General features: G+C 43.0%; 1 protein-coding gene, 1 long non-coding RNA gene and 1 other non-coding gene across 3 annotated transcripts in view; 2 read left to right on the top strand and 1 right to left on the bottom strand.

Annotated features, from left to right (window-relative positions):
• Man1a2 (mannosidase alpha class 1A member 2) overlaps positions 1-8,885 on the top strand; it is a 126,793-nt gene extending 117,908 nt beyond the window's left edge. Inside the window, exon 13 of the mRNA XM_034499618.2 lies at positions 6,607-8,885. Within this exon, the coding sequence (XP_034355509.1) occupies positions 6,607-6,739 (133 nt within the window). The 3' untranslated portion in view covers positions 6,740-8,885. The remainder of the gene's footprint in view (positions 1-6,606) is intronic.
• LOC143442078 (uncharacterized) overlaps positions 1-21,729 on the bottom strand; it is a 59,752-nt gene that overhangs the window by 24,383 nt on the left and 13,640 nt on the right. Inside the window, exon 2 of the long non-coding RNA XR_013109986.1 lies at positions 2,336-2,417. This is a non-coding gene — a long non-coding RNA (uncharacterized LOC143442078). The remainder of the gene's footprint in view (positions 1-2,335; positions 2,418-21,729) is intronic.
• On the top strand, positions 4,088-4,214 carry LOC117708023 (small nucleolar RNA SNORA17). The gene has a single exon (XR_004606756.1). It is a non-coding gene; the product is annotated as a small nucleolar RNA SNORA17 (small nucleolar RNA).

Raw genomic sequence — 21,729 nt, 5'->3', positions numbered from 1 at the left:
TTCTGTTTGGTTTTCCAAGACAGGGTTTTTCTATGTAGTTATGGCTGTCCTAGAACTTGCTCTGTAGACCAGGGTGGCCTTGAACTCACAAAGATCCACCTGCCTCTGCCTCCAAGGCATATGCTACCACTATCCAGCTTATATTCAAACATTTTCATACATGAAACATGTAGTTGACATAAAAAGCACAAAAGTCAAAGATACAGCCTTTATAAAAACTGATGACATAATGTTAAGATTAGATAAAAGTTCTATGAAGATCAAAATTAACAGTATTAATACTTTACAGAGCATTGCAGGTTGCATGGCCCCTTAACTTCTTCTCAAATGTTAGTTAACTCTAATAGGCTTTTGTAGGAAGCTGGGAGGTGTTGAGGATTATTTTGTCAGGTGGTTATGTTTGGTGTGGATTCATTAAAGACTAGCAGTTAGTGTGTGTTAACTACTAGGTGTGGTGATTTATTGACAAGACAGTAGCATAGTTAAGTCAAAGTAGTGTTCTGGGCCTTAATATTTTGCCATGAGAACTATCCTGTGAATTAGCCATTGCTATGGCTTTCCCCCTCTAAAATTCAAAGGGCTGTGTGCTGGCTTTTTGTTTTGTTTTCTTTGGTAGTTCCTGTATTATTTGTTTATTATATATGCTGATGGTATAACAAAATACTATATAATGAGGAATAATGTGAAATAAAACGTGTGATATGTCAATAAAGCACATATACTAGGTTCATAAGAGAACCATTAACAAAATGCTGGTCTTTTTTTCTTAAAGATTTATTTATTCATTTTATGTATGTGAGTACACTGTTGCTGTCTTCAGAACAGGGCATGAGATCCCATTACAGATGGCTGTGAGCTACCATGTGGTTGCTGGGAATTGAACTCAGGACCTCTGGAAGAGCAGTCAGTGCTCTTAACCACTGAGCCATCCCTCAAGCTCCAAAATGCTAGTCTTTTAAGAATAAATAGTTGCTTAACTTGGAAAACATGAAGAAGATGTAATGGCAATGGTGGTATTTGAACATTCAGAGCTGATGTTGAAATAGGATGAATTAGTGTTTGGAAGAACAGCCACAAAACTGACCATAAAATATGCCAGGGCTGCGAGCTCTGACATTGAGTGGTTCAGTGCAGAGAGATTCAATAAGAGGGGAAAATAACAGATAGTGTTAATATTTCTAGGGTGGGTAATTATGGAGATTGTGATAGAAGTTTAAGAAGAAATCAGTTTTCAGAAAAAATAATTTTAATAAATATTTTTGAAGAGGCAGCTCAAAAGACAAATGCTCAAAGCCTGAGTCTGAAGAGTACAAAGTATCTATGTAATCCCTTGGAATTGTCTCTATCTAACGGAGATGTTCCCGTTCAGTTTGGCAAATTAAGTATGGCGTATTTATGTATGCTCTCTTGAAAGCCGTTAAAATGACTATAGAACACTAACTAGTCAAGTAACGGAGGACGAGGACACTTCTGTCAGCACACGTTTAAATGATAGAACTGGACAGAGAAAGCCAAGTACCTGTGTCAGGGTTAATCTGACCAAGCTGGTAAACTGGTAAACTGTTGGGCACCCTTGAAAACTGGAGTTTGAGAGTGGGGTGTGAAGGATGTTTACATGGAATATTAGACTCTTATTTCTATCCTGCCTCATTTCTGTCCTAAATGAAAGGAGATCTTAGGAGAGGAGCTTCAACCACTGAGGCTGTGGATTTGAGGTATCGGGCACTGCTGAAAGTGGATAGGTGACTGAGAGACTTCCTTTGGGGAAGTTCATTAGCTCACAAGAAGTGAAAATAAACGCAGTCATTTTTATAAGCTCTTTAAAAGGAGGAGGAGGAGGTGGTTAAGAAAACTGTAGCCACATCCTTCCCTGGCTGTGGCTTAGGGCTAGGTTCAAAAGGCTTCAGTGCTAACAGTGACTAATCATTGGGAGAGGACCTGATAGAACTAGAGTCAGGGTCAGCTGTGAAAACGGGAGGCATCGGAGCTGTGGGGCCGTTTTCAGTGGAGTTGAGGGTTCAGATGAGCTGAAGAGGGAACATTGAAACAATAGAACTCTGCTTAAAAGTTAACGCACACAGGAAACCTACAGAAGTGGGTCTCAAGCTGGAGCTGGCATCTACACTGTCTCAAAGGATTCATCAACAGGGCTTCTTACTAATGAGTTCTAGAGTATGCACAGTTAGCAAGTTCACAGGCGCTTCTCACCGCTGCTGTTGGTCTTAGGGAACCACTGATACCCATGCTCTGTAAAACATTTGTGGAAGCAATTAAGACTCAAGAAACTGACAGAGTCACTGTCACACCATGATGTCAGGTAGCAACCACTGCTTACCTGTTCTTTCCGTGTCGCTTAGTCTCCTTGAGTCTCTGGAGTCCTGGGACCACAAGATTTCCATCTTCAGTCCTCCTAGCACCTGTCACAGTGCAATCCAAGTGTTAGTTACTGGTACGCACACTGAATTTTAATTTTAAGCAATTATAATAATTTTTTCACTTTTAAAACCATGTACTTTAAAATGCCTTTGCCATTCTCATTTGCTTCAGTAGAGGGAGCTATAACACAAATTGTACTAAGTAGCAACAACAAAATTTTTGACTTCCTATTTTTGTCAGTCTCTATTGAAGTGTATTAGGTGAGTGCTTCATTGATGTTTTGTCAGATTTGATAGACTAGATAACTACTACCCTGGTTAGTGGAGTCATGTTCTGGGCAATGATGCTTTGGCCAGTGGTGGACCACATATTCCTCAGAGGTCCCACAGTATTCTGTCACCTGCTGACCATCTTAGTTTATCACTTTTGCCATCTTAGTTCATTAGCACTCTGTAATGTTCACACACTGAGGGAAGCTCCGACAGCGTACTCCTCCAACCCCAACACCATCAGTACTTCACACCTGAGTGCAAGGATACATTTCCACCTTCGTTTTGCAGTCACTTAAATCCATACCCAAACTGCTCTGCTTTCTGTCACTGTACATTGCCTGCTTTCAAAACTGATTAGTTTGAATCATATGGTTTGAGGGTATTTTGTGTTTGGCATTTTAGCAGAGTGGTCCATGGTACAGTTGTCAGAAATTCATTCCTTTCTGCTGGTGCTATTTAGTATGCTGTTGGGAATGCACATTTTGTTTATCCCTTTACTTCTGATGGTCTATTAGATAATATTGAAATGAGTAAAGGAAAAATGATTGCTCACCACTTGATTATAGCAGTCTGTTTACATTTAACTTTTTTCTAATTTCAAATTTTACTCATAAACTAATTTTATATGGTATTCTGTTATCAATCAGTTATCAAATTATTTGCCATTAGTAAATAAAATTTGAAATGGTTTTAAATGTAAGTGCTAGAGTAGTAAAGGAAAGAGACTGAAATGCTAACTGGTGTGTAAAATGTTAACAAGAACCATAAAATAGACATCAGTTGTGTAAAATGAAGGATCCAGCCTGAGAGAATACCTAGAATAGAAGAAAACTTCCTCAGCCTGATAAAGAGCACATGTGAAAACAACAATTAACATCATATTGAAAAGATATTTATACAGTTCCCCTAAGATCAATAACAAGACAGAACATCTACTCTCTTCATTTCTGTTGAGCAATTGTACTGGAGATTCTACCTTGTACTGTCAGGCAAGAAAAAGAAGCAAAAAGACATTCAGACTAGAAGGGAAGAAATATGATTGTTTTAAAGAGAGAATGTGATGGTTCATACAGAAAATCTTATAGACCTTACCAAGGAATTACTAAAACTAATAATAGTAAGGTTGTAGATACAGGCTCAGTATACTAAAATTAATTGTATATATTAGCAGTGAGTCATAAAAAGTTAAAAATTGGGGCTGGAGAGATGTTTGAAAGCACTGGCTGCTCATCCAGAGGACCTAGATTCAATTTCTGGCACCCACATGGTAGCTTACAACTAACTGCCTTACTCTAGTTCCAAAAGATCAAACACTGTCATGCAGACATACATGCAGGTGGAACAGCACTGCACATAAAATAAAAATAAATATTTTAAAAAGTAGTTGAAAATGAAGACTACCATATACAAATAGCATAAATGTATAGACTATTAATGGGACCCCCTAGAGGCATTGCAGGTGTAGCTGCTCTGTCGTGTTTGTGTCAGATGGAAGAGAAGACAGAGGTTATGTCTATGCTCTGCGTTCTGTCCTATAAACATCTGAATGATCAGTAGCCTCACACTCCTGGGGTGGGGGTGGGGGTGGGGAGGGAGCTTGCATGAGACAGTGATGTGGCACCAAGCAGGCCTGGACAGGGAGCTAGCCTGAGACAAGCACCAGTCCAGTTCAGATAGGCTCCCAGGATGTGGCAGGGCAGGTGTTAGCATGTCAGAGAATAGAAGAACCCTGCCTGGGACCACAGACCCTTGTTTCAACGGGCTCCTTGAATTGACTGGGCGAGAACTGAGCCCAGAAAGACTACCACACTTGTGCCATGGGGCCCATACAGAGAGCTAGCCTGACATGACCACCAGTCCAGTGCCACACAGGCCTAGGAGGGACAGGCCATGCCCAAGATTACCTCTGCCTAGTGCTGTAGTGCACAAGCAAGGCATAGCACTCCTGAGATCACCCCAGACCCCAGGCACCACTAAGAGAAGCACAAGTAAGTGATGGAGAAATGGGAGAGAAGGAAAAGTACCTGGGCACAGTGAAAAAAGGCAGAACTGGAGAGTCCAGGGTAGTGAGAAGCAGCCTAATGTGAGTAGCCAGCCATGCCACCTGAGATCATGATAGGGTCCTGGCCTGGGCTGCCACAGTCGGGGGCAGGGTGCACATCTGGATCCATGGCCTTGCAGCAGCAAAGGTCTGTTTGTCACCAAAGGCCAGGTGGACATCCCTGGTCTGGGCTGCCACCTGGGGGGACAGATTGATATCTGAGGGCTATGCAGAGCTGACCCCACCTCTCACCTGGGCATCAAGGGGGAGCTGGTCTTGGAGGTATGAGAGTAGGATAGCTGACCCCACCCCTCGCCAGCTGTAATTCTCAGGAGAGCAGGCCCTGCACATTGCTAGAGTTGTGGGTGAGCCACCCTGAGGATAAAAATATGAGAGAGCTGGCCCTACCACTTGTCTTCTGTGAGGTGGCATGGATGAGAGAAATGTGCCCCGCCCCCCAGTACCTGCTGCAGTTGGGAGACCTTGCCCTGCTCCTCGCCAGCTGCAGCACTCCAGAGAGTGGGCCTGCACCTCACCTAGCCATCAAGGTGGAGCTGGACCTGGTTGTGGGAGGTTCTGGTGAACCAGCTCCCAAGGGCATAAAAGCAGGAGAGCCAGTGGGGCTGACCAGTGACCACCCCAGCTACCTCTCAAGCCCAGATCCAGGGCTTTGAATTGGCCCACCTTAACATTTACCCCATTGATGAACTGGAATACATGAAGGAGCCTGTCCTACAGATCCAAAACTACAGGATCTCCAGAACACAGGGCAACAACAGGATATCTGAGAAGACTCCTAGTGAGGTGCCTGTATATAGAAAATAGACTGTACAGAGTCCAGTGCTGTATCCACCCAAATACTTTGTAACTTCTCTGTTGGCAGCAGGGTGAGTAAATGAGTCAAGCAGGTCTTGAGTGTAGGATCAAGAGTGGGATAGAAAGTCTCGTTACTCTGTATTCCAGCCTTAGTACTAAAGGCCATATGTTATCCTTTTTACCTGCACTATGCTTTTGTTCTCATCTAGATCTATAGCAGTAAGCAGAAGAGGTAGCATGTCTGTCTTATTTTAAATGTACTTGTTTTAAACTTCTTCACTAGGGCTTTGTAAAATGCTAGTTGCTAATATCAAGAGATGTAGATCCCAGGTGTGTGTGTGTGTGTTCTCTCTCTCTCTCTCTCTCTCTCTCTCTCTCTCTCTCTCTCTCTCTCTCTCTCTCTCTCTCTGTGTGTGTGTGTGTGTGTGTGTGTGTGTGTGTGTGTGTGTGTGTGTGTGTTTATGGTGCTGGAGATGGAACCCAAGGCATTGCCCATGCTAGCTAGGCAGGTACTATATAGCTGAGATATGCCCCAGCCCCTGACTCTGTAGATATTTATGTCCACTTTGATGACCCTTAGTAGGATTCAGATTGGAGTTTTCCTGACCATATGAAAGCTGAGGTTTTTGGTTCCTCTTTGGTGTCCAAGTGACTCCTGTGGTTTGGAGCTCACAAACAGACCTTTGGTTACTATTTAATTTTAAACTGCTTATAAATATAGCATGCTTCTAAAATTTATTCAGTAGTTTCCCATACTAAGAACTGTGAAGTTCCAAATACTAGTTTTCCTCAGTATTTGTTAATTAATGTGTATCCCTTAGTCTCTTATGATTCTCTTAAGCTGCCAAAAACTTATGAGTACTATATTTTAAAATGTCTGAAAATTACAAAGTGATGTTTCTTCTGCTGTTCTTACAGCCTTCACTGTTTCATAGGCATTGCACAGGCATGTGAATTTTTTTAAGAAACTTATTTCAGCAGGTCTAGCTGTGCATTCATCAGAACTGGTCAGAATCAGTTACTGCTTTTCTCTGCAGTCCCCAGTGAGCCTACTTGATTTCCTGCTGGGTTCTGACTCATGTCTCTGCCTTTTGTTTTCAGATACTTGTACCTGCTGTTCTCTGATGATGACCTTCTACCTTTAGACCACTGGGTGTTTAACACAGAGGCTCACCCTCTGCCGGTGTTACATTTAGCCAACAGCACTCTTTCAGGTAATCCCGCTGTTCGATGAGCACAGCTCCAGAAGGACCATTCTTACCTGTGTTTTGTTTACATGGACCACTAGAGAAATTGCCTGCAGAGGCGCCTTTTGAAAACCTGGACCTCTGCATCAGTATGCCGGATGAAACTCTTCCCTGCAAGACTTTTCACTTGTAGATATATCAACTTTGAAATATTCCATTTTATACCTGACCAAACATGTTCTGGTACACATAGGACGGAGACCTGATGTGTTTTGATTCTTAATGAGATGGCCACATGAGAAACAATGTCTTATTCTGTACTGTCAGTGCAAGTCAAGAACATAGAGCACCTTACAGGAGCTAGAGATGGCTTTTTGAACCAGTTATAAATTTGTTTCCTCCCACTGTGGAGCAGCTTTCAAATCAAATATAACACATTGCATAGCCCCTTCCTCCATTTTAATAATGGAACAAACTGAATGAACGGGAACAGAGGAACAGTGTAACTACATTGTAGCAAGAAGACTTGGGAAAGAAACAGATCCTGTCCCTGTCTGAATTTTCAAGCTCCTCATTGGATTTTTACCAGACTGGCAGCCATTTCATTCCAATCTAGTCATTGGAATCTGTTTAGATTTAGTTTTTCTCTGAGGGGCATGATCTCATGAAGAATACTTTTCAAGTCTTTGTCTCCATATGATATGCTGAACCTGGTGTTTATCATACCTGCTGCTTGTGGGCCCAAGTGTGGGAGTGTGCATGTAGTTCACGCTAGCCTTGGGAGCATGATGGAAGGAGGGAAAGTGCCAGATGGTTGCCTTGAAACCTGTTTTAGAGAAATCCCTGATTTTGTTGGTAGGAAATTATTCTTCTGAACCAGCAACTGTATCAAGCAAACATTTTCTGCTTTAATCTCATAACACAGTTAATAAGTCATTCACCTTATAACTTCATGTGGCTTGGCAAAATTGACTATACTGTTATACAGCTCTGTACCTGCTAGAACAAGCCTAATCGCTTTTACGACTTACTAAAGCAAAGGCAAAACATCACAGTGTCCCTTGAGCAGGGTCAGGTCCTTTACTTGTTACCTCACACGTATGAGCTACTCACAAAGAGTTAAGGTTTTTAAGTTTCTCCAAGATATTATACATCCAAAGAATTGTTAGAATAGCTTCAAAATACTTCTCAGTGGCAAATGTGTGATGCAAAGACTACTCACTAAAACTGACATAAACCTACGGGACTTACAGATCTTACATTCATTATTTTTGTTGTTGTTATTGCTCTATATTTTGGCAAAAAAAAAAGGTAAATTTTTATCAAGAACTATAATAGAAGATAAATAGTGATGCTTATAAATTTTCTGTCCCTTGAATTTCTGTGACAATTCAAGACACCTTCTTTCATTTAGTATAGACATCATCTGTTGATGACAATAAAATCCGAGAACACTATAATTGAATATTTCATGAAATACTTTGTTTATGAACTCTTCTGTGGACTTCTGAAAGCTTATTTCCCTTAGTTGGTAGCTTTTCTTTTTAGCCCAGTACTAACTGTGGAAAAAATTATAATTGGACAGGTTATAAGGTGACCAACCATCTTATACCGTAAATCATTATCTGATCCTCAGAGTTCAGCCAGTACTCCATAAACTTGCCACCTCAAACTTGTTCAGTATTTATAAGAGACAACATGTAGAGAACGAATTCTAGCACATTTCAAAACTATGTTTTTTCCTACTTGACATCTTTAAACTGTAAATGAGAAAAGTAGATGGCTATTACTTTAGAAAAGAAAGATGAGGTTTTGGTTCTCAGAAGAAAAAAAAAAAGTGAGACTTCCTCAAACAGCACAAGTCCACTCCCAAGTCAAAATAAAGTGAGAAACTGGAGGTGCCAAAGACCAGCAAGCAGGGGACCCTCTGTTCACACTCATGCAGTAAAGGCGCCATGTTGGTTCCCCGGGAATGCTCAAAGGAGACAAGAGTCCTACCCCACCCAGTGCTCTGTACTGTCCATGTGATCCTGGAGCAGAAGAGAGAAGGCCCAGGTGTGAGCAAGGCATGATTCACACAAAGATCTTAAGACTGTCATTTGACCTTGCCCACCCTTGTGATAAGAACTAGAGCTTGTAACAGTGCTTTTTCTTCTTTGAATACCAAAGGCAATTAAAGTCAGGTACAAATGACTTGCCAGTGTCATGTTTTATTTTGTTAATAGAATTTTTAAAATAATTTTTTTCAAAAATCTACCATTATCCCGTATTTTGTTTACTTTTTAAGTGTGTGTTTTCTTCCATCCTTCATATCCTTGGCATTTGTAAACTTTAGTACTTTAGACTCCATATCATTGTGTTTATAAACCCTGAAAAGAACCCAGAAATGCTCACTAACTAATGTCTCTCCAAAGAGCTGGCACCTCACCTTCAGCTTTGAGCAGAGTCATGCAGAATAAATGATACATAAAAGTAGGGGCTGTTGAACACTTTCTGCTTGCAAATATATTGCTCATTTTAGAATCATACCTTTTGGTTCAAACCAGAGCTTTAGAAAATAAATGAACCAATATGAAGCTCTTAAAATTAAGAATGAGCCCTTCATCAAGAAGTCTCACTGCAGAAAAGCAAGTCCTGAATCGAAGTTTCTTTCTTCCAGGTGGCTGCACATTTTGTGTGCCTCTAATCCCAGCCTATTCTCGTCCTTCAGCTAGGGCGTGCATGCACAGAAAGGTCTGGGTATTAGACAAATGCATTCTTTTTACTGAATATTGCCCCTGATTCCCTATGATGTCATCTAGGGAGCCAAGGCTTCCCTGGCAGGTTTTAAACAAGGGATCTAGGTCATGGTCCTCAGCTTCTCATCTTTTCCACTCATTACCAAAGTCTTTGTCAAACTCTGAATCTGTAGATTGATGGTGCAGTCTCCGCTCTGACGGATGTCTGAGCGATGCATTCATGAGCGAATGAGTGGATAAACAGGTACAGAGCATGACATATGTGCCAAGCTCCGCCTGGCACCACCCCCGCCTTACAGCATGTCATGTGATCCCAGTGGCATCTTCTGTATGAGAGTGCTCCATGGCATTTTAAATGTTCTCCAAAATGAATCATGTTTCAAAATCCTTAATTTTATATTTCATTTAAATTAAAAAGGAAGATAAAAGGTTTATAATATATTTTAAACGTGGTTCCTATATAATACTGACAACAATAATTGTAGTTAAAAACTAAAGTCTCTTGAAAAATGTCAAAGAAATATTTGATTTCTGCTGCATCTTTGACTAAAATATTTACTTTAGAAATAAAAACATTCATATTTTGTTATTACTTTAATTACATGATTAGAATCAATATTTTGTAGATGTCTGCGTTACTTTATATTTAAAAAAAATTGTTCCTTAATTCACAGGTATACCTTACAGTTGTAAATTGTTTTTTTCTCTAGTACACTTCCTAATAATTTCTCGCATATAAAGAAAGTGTACTAAAATTTCTCTACCCAGTTACTAGAACATAATAGACATAACTTCAGGTTCCTCCTTTTCTCTGGGCTCTTTATCCTGGGACTGGCTGTCTCTTGTCTCATCTGCTTTTTGCATACTATGTATATATACAATTATACACAGATCTGGAATATGGTCTGCTCACTGATAGGCAGGTGGTAATTGCTGTAGGCTACACAGTCTGTCTGCAGAGTATTCAAGCAATCAACATCTGACCAGGAGCTGTTTCGAGTCACTCATTGTGGTTCAGAGACAATGGGAAGCATGCTTCTGTTCTTCAGCTCATCCATACCCCAATACAAGTATTCTTTTTGTTCTACACCCAGCAAGCTTTTCTGTAAACGGCCAGATAGTGTTTTAAGGTCTGTAAGTTGTATAGCTCTGTTATTACTCATTTCTGCTGTTACAGCTATAAATAATATGCAAATATATGAGTGGAGCTATGATGCAATAAACATTTAAAAAATAAAAGACAGATGGAGAGCTGGATTTACCCCTTACATCACAGCTGCTGACCCCAATCCCGAATTTAATTTCTAACCTTTAACCTGCATCTTTTCTCGTTTTTATTTGCATAATTCACTTTAAAGCAGAAATAATTGTGTATGTACACACGTATGTATTTGTGTCACCTAAAGCTGTATATTTTGCTCTCTTGAAAGTAGATACGTTTTCAGGGTCTCTTCAGGTTTTAGGATGTGATTGTCATGAGAGAGGCAGAGTGGAGGATGGGCTTTCGGCACCTGTCTCTGTCTTGTTGGTCAGTGTCATAATTCCAGACTGCTCATGAAAAAAATAATCTATATGGCATCAGAATACTCATTTCTAACTTTACCTGCTGACTGACCCTTGGACCAAGACCTTGGGATATAGGAATGTATGCACTCTCTTCTTTTAGACCTTTCAGATGAGAACATAATAGAATACTGGATCTTGGTGCTGTACAAAACAATCTTTTGACAAACTGTGGGCAACACAAAATGAGTTATATGCCCAATGCAGCCCCCGGTACAGCCATGGCTAGTATGTAGGGTGCTCACTGCTGTCACCACTAGAGCAGGGTAAGTCTGAGTGAAGGTATGTGCCCAGAGGCATGCCCCCTTCTTGCTTCATTTCATGATGTTCCACAGTGCGTTCACAAGTATGCCAGTGTGCGTCACTTTGCAGTCAGAGCATCCTTCAACCGCAGCTGTACACGTGCACTGTTTAACAGCCAATCAGCAGCTGCGGGACCCACAACAGGTAAACATATGTGGTATCATCTTATACTGGATGTATGTTGTGGTGTGCCGGGCCTGATGGGCAGTAAACGTTCCATGATGCTTATCCAGCACTTCACTGTTTTCAGAAATGAAACCTGTATTGGGAATGATGGCCAGAGAGAGCTCATTTCAGCCTTTGTCATTGGCGTAGATGAACTGCCTTTCCAGGCCCTGCCCACTCAGAGGTCACTTCTGCTCTATGTGCATGCGAGCTTCGGTACTCCAGAAACACTCAGAGCATACATGCAGAGGAACAGGCACACACCTTACAGTAACTTATATGCTACAGAATCCTGCGTATTGCACTCTAGAAAACCATGAAAAGCAGGGCTCTTTATTGACAGAAACTTACAATTTCACTTTTACTGGGTTAACTAGATGCAGTATTTCTAATTATAATTGTTGGTTTAGAAGTTGAAATGCCATTCTTTATTCTCACTGGCCTCAAATTCACTGATAATTTTTCCCTAAACTAATAAGTGGGTAAGTATAACCTGTGTTATTACCCACTGGCTGCTCCTAAACTGGTTTCCAGTCATGTCCTCCATAATGTGATTTTTTTTATAAATCAAAGGTAATATTGTATATTGAAGATCAAATAAAGATGTTCTTTAAGTGAAAAGTCTTTCTTTCTCTTTTTTTCACCCTACAGTGACAAAACAGTTCAGTTTCTTCCTAGCTACAGAAGACCAACTTTGGCTTTGTTTACAGGAACTGGGGTTCAGTCTTTACTGTTGGAAGCATTTCTTCTGGCTCTGTCTGTTTTCACATTTCTTGATTTTAAAAAAGATAAAGAGCCTGCTTTTATACACTGACTTGAGAAATAGAGCTGCATTTCAGCCTTATTGTCCGATCATAGATGTTATCTCCAAAATAGCCTTAAACTGGTCAAGAGTGAAGCAGTTCCAGCTGCAATTTGGGACACTTAGGAATATTTACATACAAACTTTTGGTTGGGCATATCTTCATTTCTCTTGATTATATATGTATCTAGAAAGGAAACTGCTAAATCATGGTACAGTTGTGCATAACTTGTTTTTATTGCCACAGTCTTCCAGGTGACTGCTTTAATGCTCCAGTGTATGGGGGTGGGAGCACCCGTTTTCATCCTACCACTGCCTGCCTACAGGAAGCTGAGACCATTGTAGTGATCTGTAAGTTTAAATTGTGCATTTGGATCTGAACACGCCATGGTGCACATGTGGAGGTCAGAGGACACTTGCAGGAGGCATTTCTCTCCTTAAACCATGTAGCTCTCTGAGATGGAATGCAGGTTGTGAGGCTTACTAGAGAGAGTCTGCCTGCTGAGCCGAGCTGTCTCATCAGTACCATTTAGTGTTAGTTCCCAGCTCCCTAGTCGCTGGCATTGGCCATCCATACAACTAAAACCTGTCTTCAGGGTTAGCGTTACATATGCTCCGCCTATTTTTGCCTCTTCCTTAGCTGAGAGTTCTGAATACATACTGTTTGGTGTTCTCTGGGATGTTGATGAGCCCTCTGTCTTAACGGTGTCCCTGAAGAACAGAAGAGTTTAGTATTGATGAACTGCAAGGTCAATGTGTTCTCTGATGGATTATGCTTTCTTGCCTAATTTAGTGTCACCATGAGTTTTCACAAAAAACTAACTTGTTTTTGCTCTCACATGGAGGCCTGTTAGCAGTTCTGCGTTTATCCCTGCATGTATAGTGAAGGCCGACTGGTATTGTATGTGGACAGCGCTTGCCCTTGGCATTGCTCTGGCACCTTTGTGAAGTGGCAGCCGATGGCTGCTGTAAGGCTTTATTTCTAGGCTCATCTTGCTGACTGGCACTTGTCTTGTCTAGTCTAGGGCTGTGAGGGTGTTGGTGGGTAGCTGGGCAGCAGTGTTTTTCAGCCAGCAGTGGGATTTGCACCTTGTCAATGGAATTTGCACCCCTCTGTGAGCAGGCTGTGTTCCAGGCATCTGACTGAGCTAATTGCAACTGGCATCTCACAGGATACAAGGCAGGGAAGAGGCAGTTTTAAGTCACCTGGTCTTTTACTTAAAAAATAAAAACTGGTCAAATCATTACTAGAACAACTGGATTCTGATTTTATCAGATCTCCCCCACCTAAGAAAATTTTTTTTTTTTTTTTTTATCTAGTGATTTGTCTGGATGACTTACTGGTGTCCAGCCACCGATATCTACTCAGCTCCCTGCACATTTCTTGAACCTGGATTCTTGGAAGTCAGCATGTTAACTCAGCGGTTAGCCAGTGTTTGTCAAGGGCTTGGAAAGGATTCTGCCCTTTGCAGGTCTCTAACACACACACACACACACACACACACACACACACACACACACACACAGTGCAGCCATAAACGGTCAGCGTTTACTTTAGCCTAGACATTTCTCCTGTTTTCTGCCCATACCCAAGGCTTCTTGCATAGGCTTTGACATAGCCAGGGCTTCCCCTGCTCTCTCCTAAATCTGCACTCAGCCTTGTTCCTCGATCAATATGGAAGAGTCTTCCAACCACCAGGGCCATGTGGCCAGGTACAGCACAGCTGCCACACTCCACAGAGCTCTGTGGTGTCTTCTGTCAGCCAGTCCACAGCTTGCCCAACTGGAACCAAGACATCAGGTTACCTGTATCGGCTTTTCCTGTTCATTTGCTATTGACATTAAATGTCTCTTCAATCTTCTTCTTCCTCCTTCCTCCTCTCCTCATACCCATCCAGCTTCACCCGTAGGACCAGACCTGCATATGCTACACAGGTGCTCTCTGACCTACATCTCCACCTCCCATCTGTTCCCAAGGAGCAATGCCTATGTCCTGAGCATCTCTATACTATAGTATAGCCCTCCCACATAGCCCACCCCACTCTAATAGAACTGCTACTCAAGTGGCTGGAGGGAGGGGAACTTTCTGGGCTCAAATGCCATGGCCTCATTGTTCTGTTCCAAGGCTCATAGTTTAACCTGAACAGTTAGTCACTAATGTTTTATATCTGTAGCCAGTCTTTAGCATTCTAAAATGCTTATTTGGGTTCCTTTTTTTTTTTTTAATAGCCTCTTAGGAGGAAACAAGTTATTGATCTTCTAAAAATAAGTTCCTTTTTTTTCTTGCTCCAGTATGCCTAAACGTTTTACAGAGACTTCCTTGGTTTCCCTACCTGCAGGCTCTCCCATCCCACACTGTCTCCATCACATTCTGCCTTATATGGCACCCACATATGAACACATCTTTACCTGGCTGACCACAGTGCAGCTGTTTCATAACAGAATATACTAGGCGTCACTTTATTCCAGGTATTTGTGAAATAAACATCCCAGTCCTTAGAGCCCAGAACTCTTCCACCAGAACAGACCACCTCATTTAAGGCTGACTATAGTCCACTTCTCTTGTTTCTGAATTTTCCTGTCATCAGAAACATTGTCATCAGAAACAAAGCCATTTAACATGAAGAAAAAAAATCTAACCATGAGAGATAAGTCAAACGGGTTTTTTTTGTTTTGTTTTGTTTTATTTGTTGTTTTGGTTTTTTTGTTATGTTTTTGTTGTTGTTTTCTGTTGTTGGAATGGGGTGGTTTTTTTTTTTTTTTTTTTTTTTGGTTTTGGTTTTGGTTTTGTTTTGGTACTGTGGCTGCACAGTGAGTCTGGAGGCAGGCTCAGGTAGGGAGAACAATGAAATCTAGCTAGTAAGAAACAGGTCAAAATCATACTTTATCTTCCCCTGGCTGGGTATAGTAAACCTGTAGGCAAGTTATTCAACTTTGGGTAGGATCTTATTTCCTGTGAAATGGATCTGGGCTAGAAAACTTGAAGGTGACTCATGGCATACTGTTTCAAGCTCCTGCTTGCCAGGAGTTGTATATAGAAGCCAAAATAAAACCCATACCTTCAGACAAAGACTGGCTAGCTTTATCTTGGAGAGAGAGAGAGAGAGAGAGAGAGAGAGAGAGAGAGAGAGAGAGAGAGAGAGAGAGAGAGAGAGAGTGTGTGTGTGTGTGTGTGTGTGTGTGTGTGTGTGTGTGATGTTAACATTGAACATTAACAGGGGAAACTAAGATTCTCATCATGCTTGGCCTAGGTGTGGAAAACAAAAGAGTAAGTGACTGACACTGGAACTGAGTTTGAGGGTGGGATGTTCTCATGTCATCATCATTGTCATTGGGGGAGGGTGCCATGGGGCACCTATGGAGGTCAGGGGACTACTTGCAGGGACTCCTTCTCTTTCGAGCTGTGCGTTCTGGAAATTAAACTCAGGTCATCAGTGGGGCTGTTGAGATTCCTCAGCAGTTAAATCTGCTTTTGCAAAGGACCTGGGCTTAATTTCCAGCAACAATGAGGCTGTCTAAATTTGTCTACAACTCCAGTTCCAAGGGATCCAGTACTCTCTTTTGACCTCCATGGGAACCAGGTACACGGGTGGTAAGCAGACATACGTGGAAGGCTCCACATACACATACATTTAAAAAAAAAAAAAACCCTCAGGTATTAGCTCTTCTTTGAAGGTATGGTAGAATTACTCACTAAAGCCATCTGGCCCTAGGCTTTTTTGGTTGGGAGGTTTTTAATGACTTCTTCTATTTCCTTAGGGCATATGGGCCTGTTTAGATGGTTTGCCTGTTCTTGATTTAACTTCGGCACATGTTATCTGTCTAGAAAATGATCCATTTCATCTAGATTTTCTAGTTTTGTTGAATATAGGTTTTTGTAGTAGGATCTGATGATTTTGTACATTACCTCGGTGTCTGTTGTTACGTCTTCCTTTTTATTTCTGATTTTGTTGTTTTGGATTCTATCTGTGCCCTTTAGTTAGTTTGACTAAGGATTTATCCATCTTGTTGATTTTCTCAAAGAACCAGCTTTTGGTTTTGTTGGTTTTGTTGATTCTTTGTGTGTTCTCTTTGTTTCTATTTGGTTGATTTCTGCAGAGTTTGACTATTTCCTGCTGCCTACTCACAAAACAGCAGGCATAGGGCAGATTGAGCCATGGTAGAGCAGAGGGAGAGGAAACCAGAGATAAGACAGGTTAGTCACTTAAGACTCACGGTCTCCTGTGAAGGCTGATTCTAATCTTGAACAACAAACATAGAAGCCCCAAGATGACAGTAGAGTTACAAAATGATCTATCTTCCTGTTTTCAAGGGCTTACTTTGGTTTCTGTGTGGTGAATACAGTATATAGAGCCATAGTTGGAAAAAAAGACAGTTGGGTGGGGAGAGGGTACTGAAATAATAAGCCAGATGAGGAGAGTGTTGACTTGGAGCAGGAGCGGAGGAGGGCAGGGATTTGCTGTATACATTTGGGAGACAAAGATGGCGTATTAGTATAGATAAGAAAGAAGTCGAGCTTTGTGCCAAAGCTTTTGACCAGAGCAACTAGAAGAGATGTTACTTCTTATTGAGTTTAGGAATCTTCTCTTGACCTTGTTAATGTTTTATGTCCTGGACAATGAATAGAAGAAGCTAACAAGCCTAGAGTTCAGGGGAGGTTCAGGAAGAGAGACATTTGCCCACTTAACAGCATGTAGCCCTGGATGCTGGGCAACTTGGGGTGGTTAGGGCAACCAGTAGAGACAGAAATCATTCAAGGGCTCGCTTGCTCTCTCTCTCTCTCTCTCTCTCTCTCTCTCTCTCTCTCTCTCTCTCTCTCTCTCCTTCCTTCCTTCCTTCCTTCCTTAGATTTATTTATTATGTATACAGTGTTCTGCCTACACTGTTATGTATGCTTGCAGGCCAGAAGAAGGCACCAGAATTCATTATAAATAGTTATGAGCCACCATGTGGTTGCTGGGAATTGAACTCAGGACCTCTGGAAGAGCAGAAAGTGTCTAAGCCATATCTTCAGCCCAACCAAGGGCTATTTCTAATTTGATAAAACTGACCAAAAACCACCTAGGGAAGGACTAGTTAATATGGCTTTACTTCTAGGTCACAATCCATCATTGAAAGAAATTAGGACAGGGACTCAGCAACCAGAGCGAAGTGTTGTGTATTGACTCATATTAAGCTAGTTTTCTTCAACAGCCCAGGCCTAAGGATGGCACCACCCAAAGTGGGCAGGGCTCCTCCTCTACATCAGTTAGCATCCAGACAATATCCTCTCAGATGCCCACAGGCCAATCCGATGGAGGTGATTCTTCACTTGAGCCTTCCTCTTCTCAACAACTCTAGGTTGTATCTAATTCACAATACAGATGAGCCAAGACAGGCTTAGATCCAAGTACCCAGTGATCACAGGGCATATGTAGAAGGAAGCAGCAGGGACCCTGGAAAGTAGGAAGAGGAGAACCTAGTAGCCAAGATGTGGTGTGAGCCATGACCATTCCTAGATACTGTGAAGGGAGTCTGAAGAAGCAGACAGGATTTGGGTATGGAGTGGTGGGTAATCTGCCAGCTTAGAGATGGTTAGGATGAGATAGAAGACATGGAGACCAATGTGCTTGAGTTGAGAAGCATAAAAGCGAGAGGAAACCAGGAAACTTTGTGTGTGTGTGTGTGTGTGTGTGTGTGTGTGTGTGTGTGTGTGTGTGTGTCTGCCTGCCTGCCTGCCTGCCTGCCTGCCTGTTGGTGGGGACATCTGTTACTGTGGTTGGAGTTATCTGCAGGAGCTATGTCCTTAGGGAGAGAGTGGTCATGACCTCCCCTGGAATTTGGTACTGTGGTCTGTTGTAACGGGGAGACAGGGGAATAGGAAGAGAAATAACTGTGAGGGGAGTGGAGAGGCTCGAAGGAGCTTCCACGGGCTGTTCTCAGTGTAGAAGGGAATTACTGAGAATGGGAATGAGAGAGGTGACCTCAGGGGAAAGTGACAAAGACAAGAGACTGTTTCACAGGAACATGGAATTTTGCAGGACAACCAGGGAAGCTGCCTCGGTTCTACCATTTGTCCAAAAATGAGCTCTGACAATTTTCCTGTCGTGGGCAACTTTAAAAAGCCAAATGAAATTCTGGGGAAAGGGGGAGATGGGAGAGCCCTCATTAAAAAAAAAAAAAAAGTACTAAATAACTAAAAAATAATGATATGATTATTAAACCAAAATACCAAAATGTCTTGAGTAACGACAAAGAAGGAAGCCCTGCACAGGGTCCAGCCAGCTGTGACCTGAGGGCATGTGCTAATGTGGAGAAGTAGCTGGGGTACCTTGAACATGCTTCTCAGATGCTTACCCAAAGCTCTGAATACTTTATAGCTCTTCCAGACATGAGGAAGGGCTATGCTCTCTGCTGGGCCAGGATGCCTAAAGGCCCAGGTTTGAGCAAGCACTTGTATGTAACCTAGAAATTGTGTCATTTTGTTTGGAGGTACCAACCTTGGGAACAGGAAGTCTTTGGGCAAAGAACAGACGAGGAAGGAAGGTGGGCTCAGGGTGGGAGCTGGACACTGCTGAGCTAGTCTCTGAATACCCAGGGCCCATTCAGAGTCGTGGCCCCAGCCTGTCCTTCAGAGGCTGTCTCCCCTCACAGGGCAGTGCACGCCTTCCAACATAATATACCAGTCCCCTCATTTGTTTTCTAGCCTCATTGCTTCCTGCTTAGCAACTTGCACTGTACTAGCAGCAAAATAGGTGGGGTAGCTGATGGGAAAGGAAAATAAACTGAGGCCTGGGCAGGCTGGACAGGAAGTGTGCTCACGTGTGTGTGCAGACAGGCTGCAGGAATACTGTGAGGCAGGTGTTGCACACATGAGTATACAAGCATTTGTAGATACATGGTTCACTCTGTGTGACCAGTGAGAAGGATTGGGTATGGTGGGGTGCAAGACAAAGAGTTCCCATCCATCCCACTGGCTGAGCTCAGCTCATGGAGACAAGGAGAAAGGCTTATTCTACTGCATCTAGCAAGCAAGAAAGAACAAGGCCAACCCAGAGCCACAACACCTCCTTTTTCTAAGAGAGGCCACATCTCCCAGGAGGCTTTGGTCTGTGTCTCCTGGTTTCCTTCAGTGAATGGAGCAGAAGCCAACTGTTGGCTAGGTAGGCATTTGAGAAGGACTCAGTCTTCAGAAACCTGGAGGCCTGGCTTAGAGGATGGATAGACACCATGGCCTGAGGATGCTGAGCCTACAGAACCCCAGGCAGTAGTTCCTCCGTCAAGCATGGTAATGGTATTTATTCCCTTCCCAGCCTATTATCTGTCTCTTCACAGCGGGGTACAGAGAGCCACAGCTAATCTGGGGGAAGGGCCAGTAGATCTATGACTTCCCAGCAGAGGGAGCTTTCCACCCTTTGAGACACAGAAAAAGGAGAGTTGTCAAACTCAAAAGGCCACTGAGTAGTGGAACCACTACCGCAAGAACAAATACTACCTGCAAAGTCAGGCACCTGGGTTCAGGTCCTGGGCCAGTCACATGTTCTCTCTGTGACCCTGATCCACACATACATCTCTCAGCCTTAATGCCTTTCTTGTCGTTATTTGTGGTTAATATTATGCACCTTCTCACAGAGTGGGGTGAAAGTTAACTAGTACCCCACAAGGCCCTGCCAACTGAGGCTCATTCCATCATTCTTCCATTTTTACCATGTGTCGATAGACAGTCAAGGGCAGAGGGGCCCAAGACTTCACCCAGGGACTCACCTGACACCTCCCATGCTTGTTGAAAGGTAGAAAGTAGTTACGCCCAATCCTGAGAAGTCTATAAAATCCTTGTGCCTTCAGGGACTTGCTATCTGGAGTGAAATACAATGTCCTGGTAGTCCAGTCCTTTCTAAGAGGACAGATGTTCTGCTAATCACATCAGGAACCGGCCTCATCATCACACATGGTGTAGCTTTGGTCCTAAAATCATGTTTTCAGATGAGGGGCTGGACTGTAGGCCACCTAGCAGCTTCTGCTTCTGTTGCTTTGAACAAGGGCAAAGACTCCGCCCACTAGGCACTTCCAGAAGGGCCCACTGAATCCTGGGAACCTTCTCTGAAAGCCAGCACTACTGGAAGAGCTACAGGGATCCTGCGCTTCCTCCATATCTGGGGCCTTTCTTCCACTTCTCCACAGTTTGAGCAGAGCCTGTGACCAGACGTAGTTAAGTCTAGCTGGAGCTGAGACTGTTCACCTGGTTCTGTCCGTCTCCTCTCCCTGGCTCACAGATGGCAGCTATGGATCTCAGTCTTGTAGTCAAGAGAAGCTGTGGCTCTGAGGTTACTCTCCACTAATGCTCAGGGCCCCGTGATTCCAGCAGCCCTATGAACATGTCCTTGGGCTATCTCTTAAGATCATAGAAAACTGAGAATGTGCTGGAAGCCTCCCAGGGCTTCGTTCTCAAAGGGCACCGGCTTGACGCAAGCTCGCAGTTCCCTCTGGGCATGCAGGGCTGCAAGTTTCAAACCAATTCCCCGGAAATGATCGCCTGTTTGCAAAGGGCACCCGGAAGCTGCACACACCTGGCTCAGGCGAGGACCAGCCCACTGCTTTGTAGCCCTTGGAACAAAGTGTTTCTAAGAAGCATGAAATGAAACGTTCTGAAGGCTGGTATTTTTCCACTTGGCAAATATCTATGATTTATAGGCACAAGGTGCTCCAGGTTCACTCTATTCTGGTTCTTCCTCCAACCACGCTCCATCCGCTCAGCTGGGGGACAAGGGCTAGGAAATCACTGTGCCCCACTAGCAGTCCCCTTGATCCCCATCCCTGCGGCTGAGGACAGAGGGAGTGACCTAGACAGGGTCCACAGCCACCCAGACCTAGGTCTAGAAACCTCAAGTTGTTCTAGAAACAGAGAACAGAGCACTCCCAAGCTCCAACCAGAGCCAACCAATCCTGGAGACCCCACTTGGCTTGGTTTCTAGGTTCCCACCATTTCATTACAGAAGAACATGGGGCTCATCGGCACACTATGTCCTCAAGGGGAAGTTGTCCCTGCTTGGTCCTAGTGGACATGAGGTTCGTTTCCGGGAACTTAGACATTGTAATCTGCTACTTGGCTGTCCCATTGGGTTGAATCAGAACACACCCCCCCACCCCCGCCAAACAAGGGATAATTTTTGTTGATAATTTTAAAATCAAAGCCTTCTGTTGATAATTTTAAAGTCTGGTTTGCATTGCAGAACCAATGGGGTTAATTCAACTGAACAAGCCTTGATGGAGCACATGCTCCTGGGAGGTGGCTGGACCTGCAGTTGGCTGTTGAGGTAAGGAGACCTGCATTGTACCTTGTGCCCAATGACCCTAGTCTACACAAGCCCAAACCAGGAGCCCTGCTACAGCCACAGGAGAGACATGCTACAGAGTGGGCAGAGGACTGAGAGTTGGAAGCACTTCATGCGAAAGGTGGCATGAAAGATTGAAGAATCACTTACAAACG

This window comes from Arvicanthis niloticus, chromosome 4, assembly GCF_011762505.2.
Source record: "Arvicanthis niloticus isolate mArvNil1 chromosome 4, mArvNil1.pat.X, whole genome shotgun sequence".
Lineage (NCBI taxonomy): Eukaryota > Metazoa > Chordata > Mammalia > Rodentia > Muridae > Arvicanthis > Arvicanthis niloticus.
Note: the sequence above shows the minus strand (reverse complement) of the source record. Positions and strands in the feature narration are given on the sequence as shown.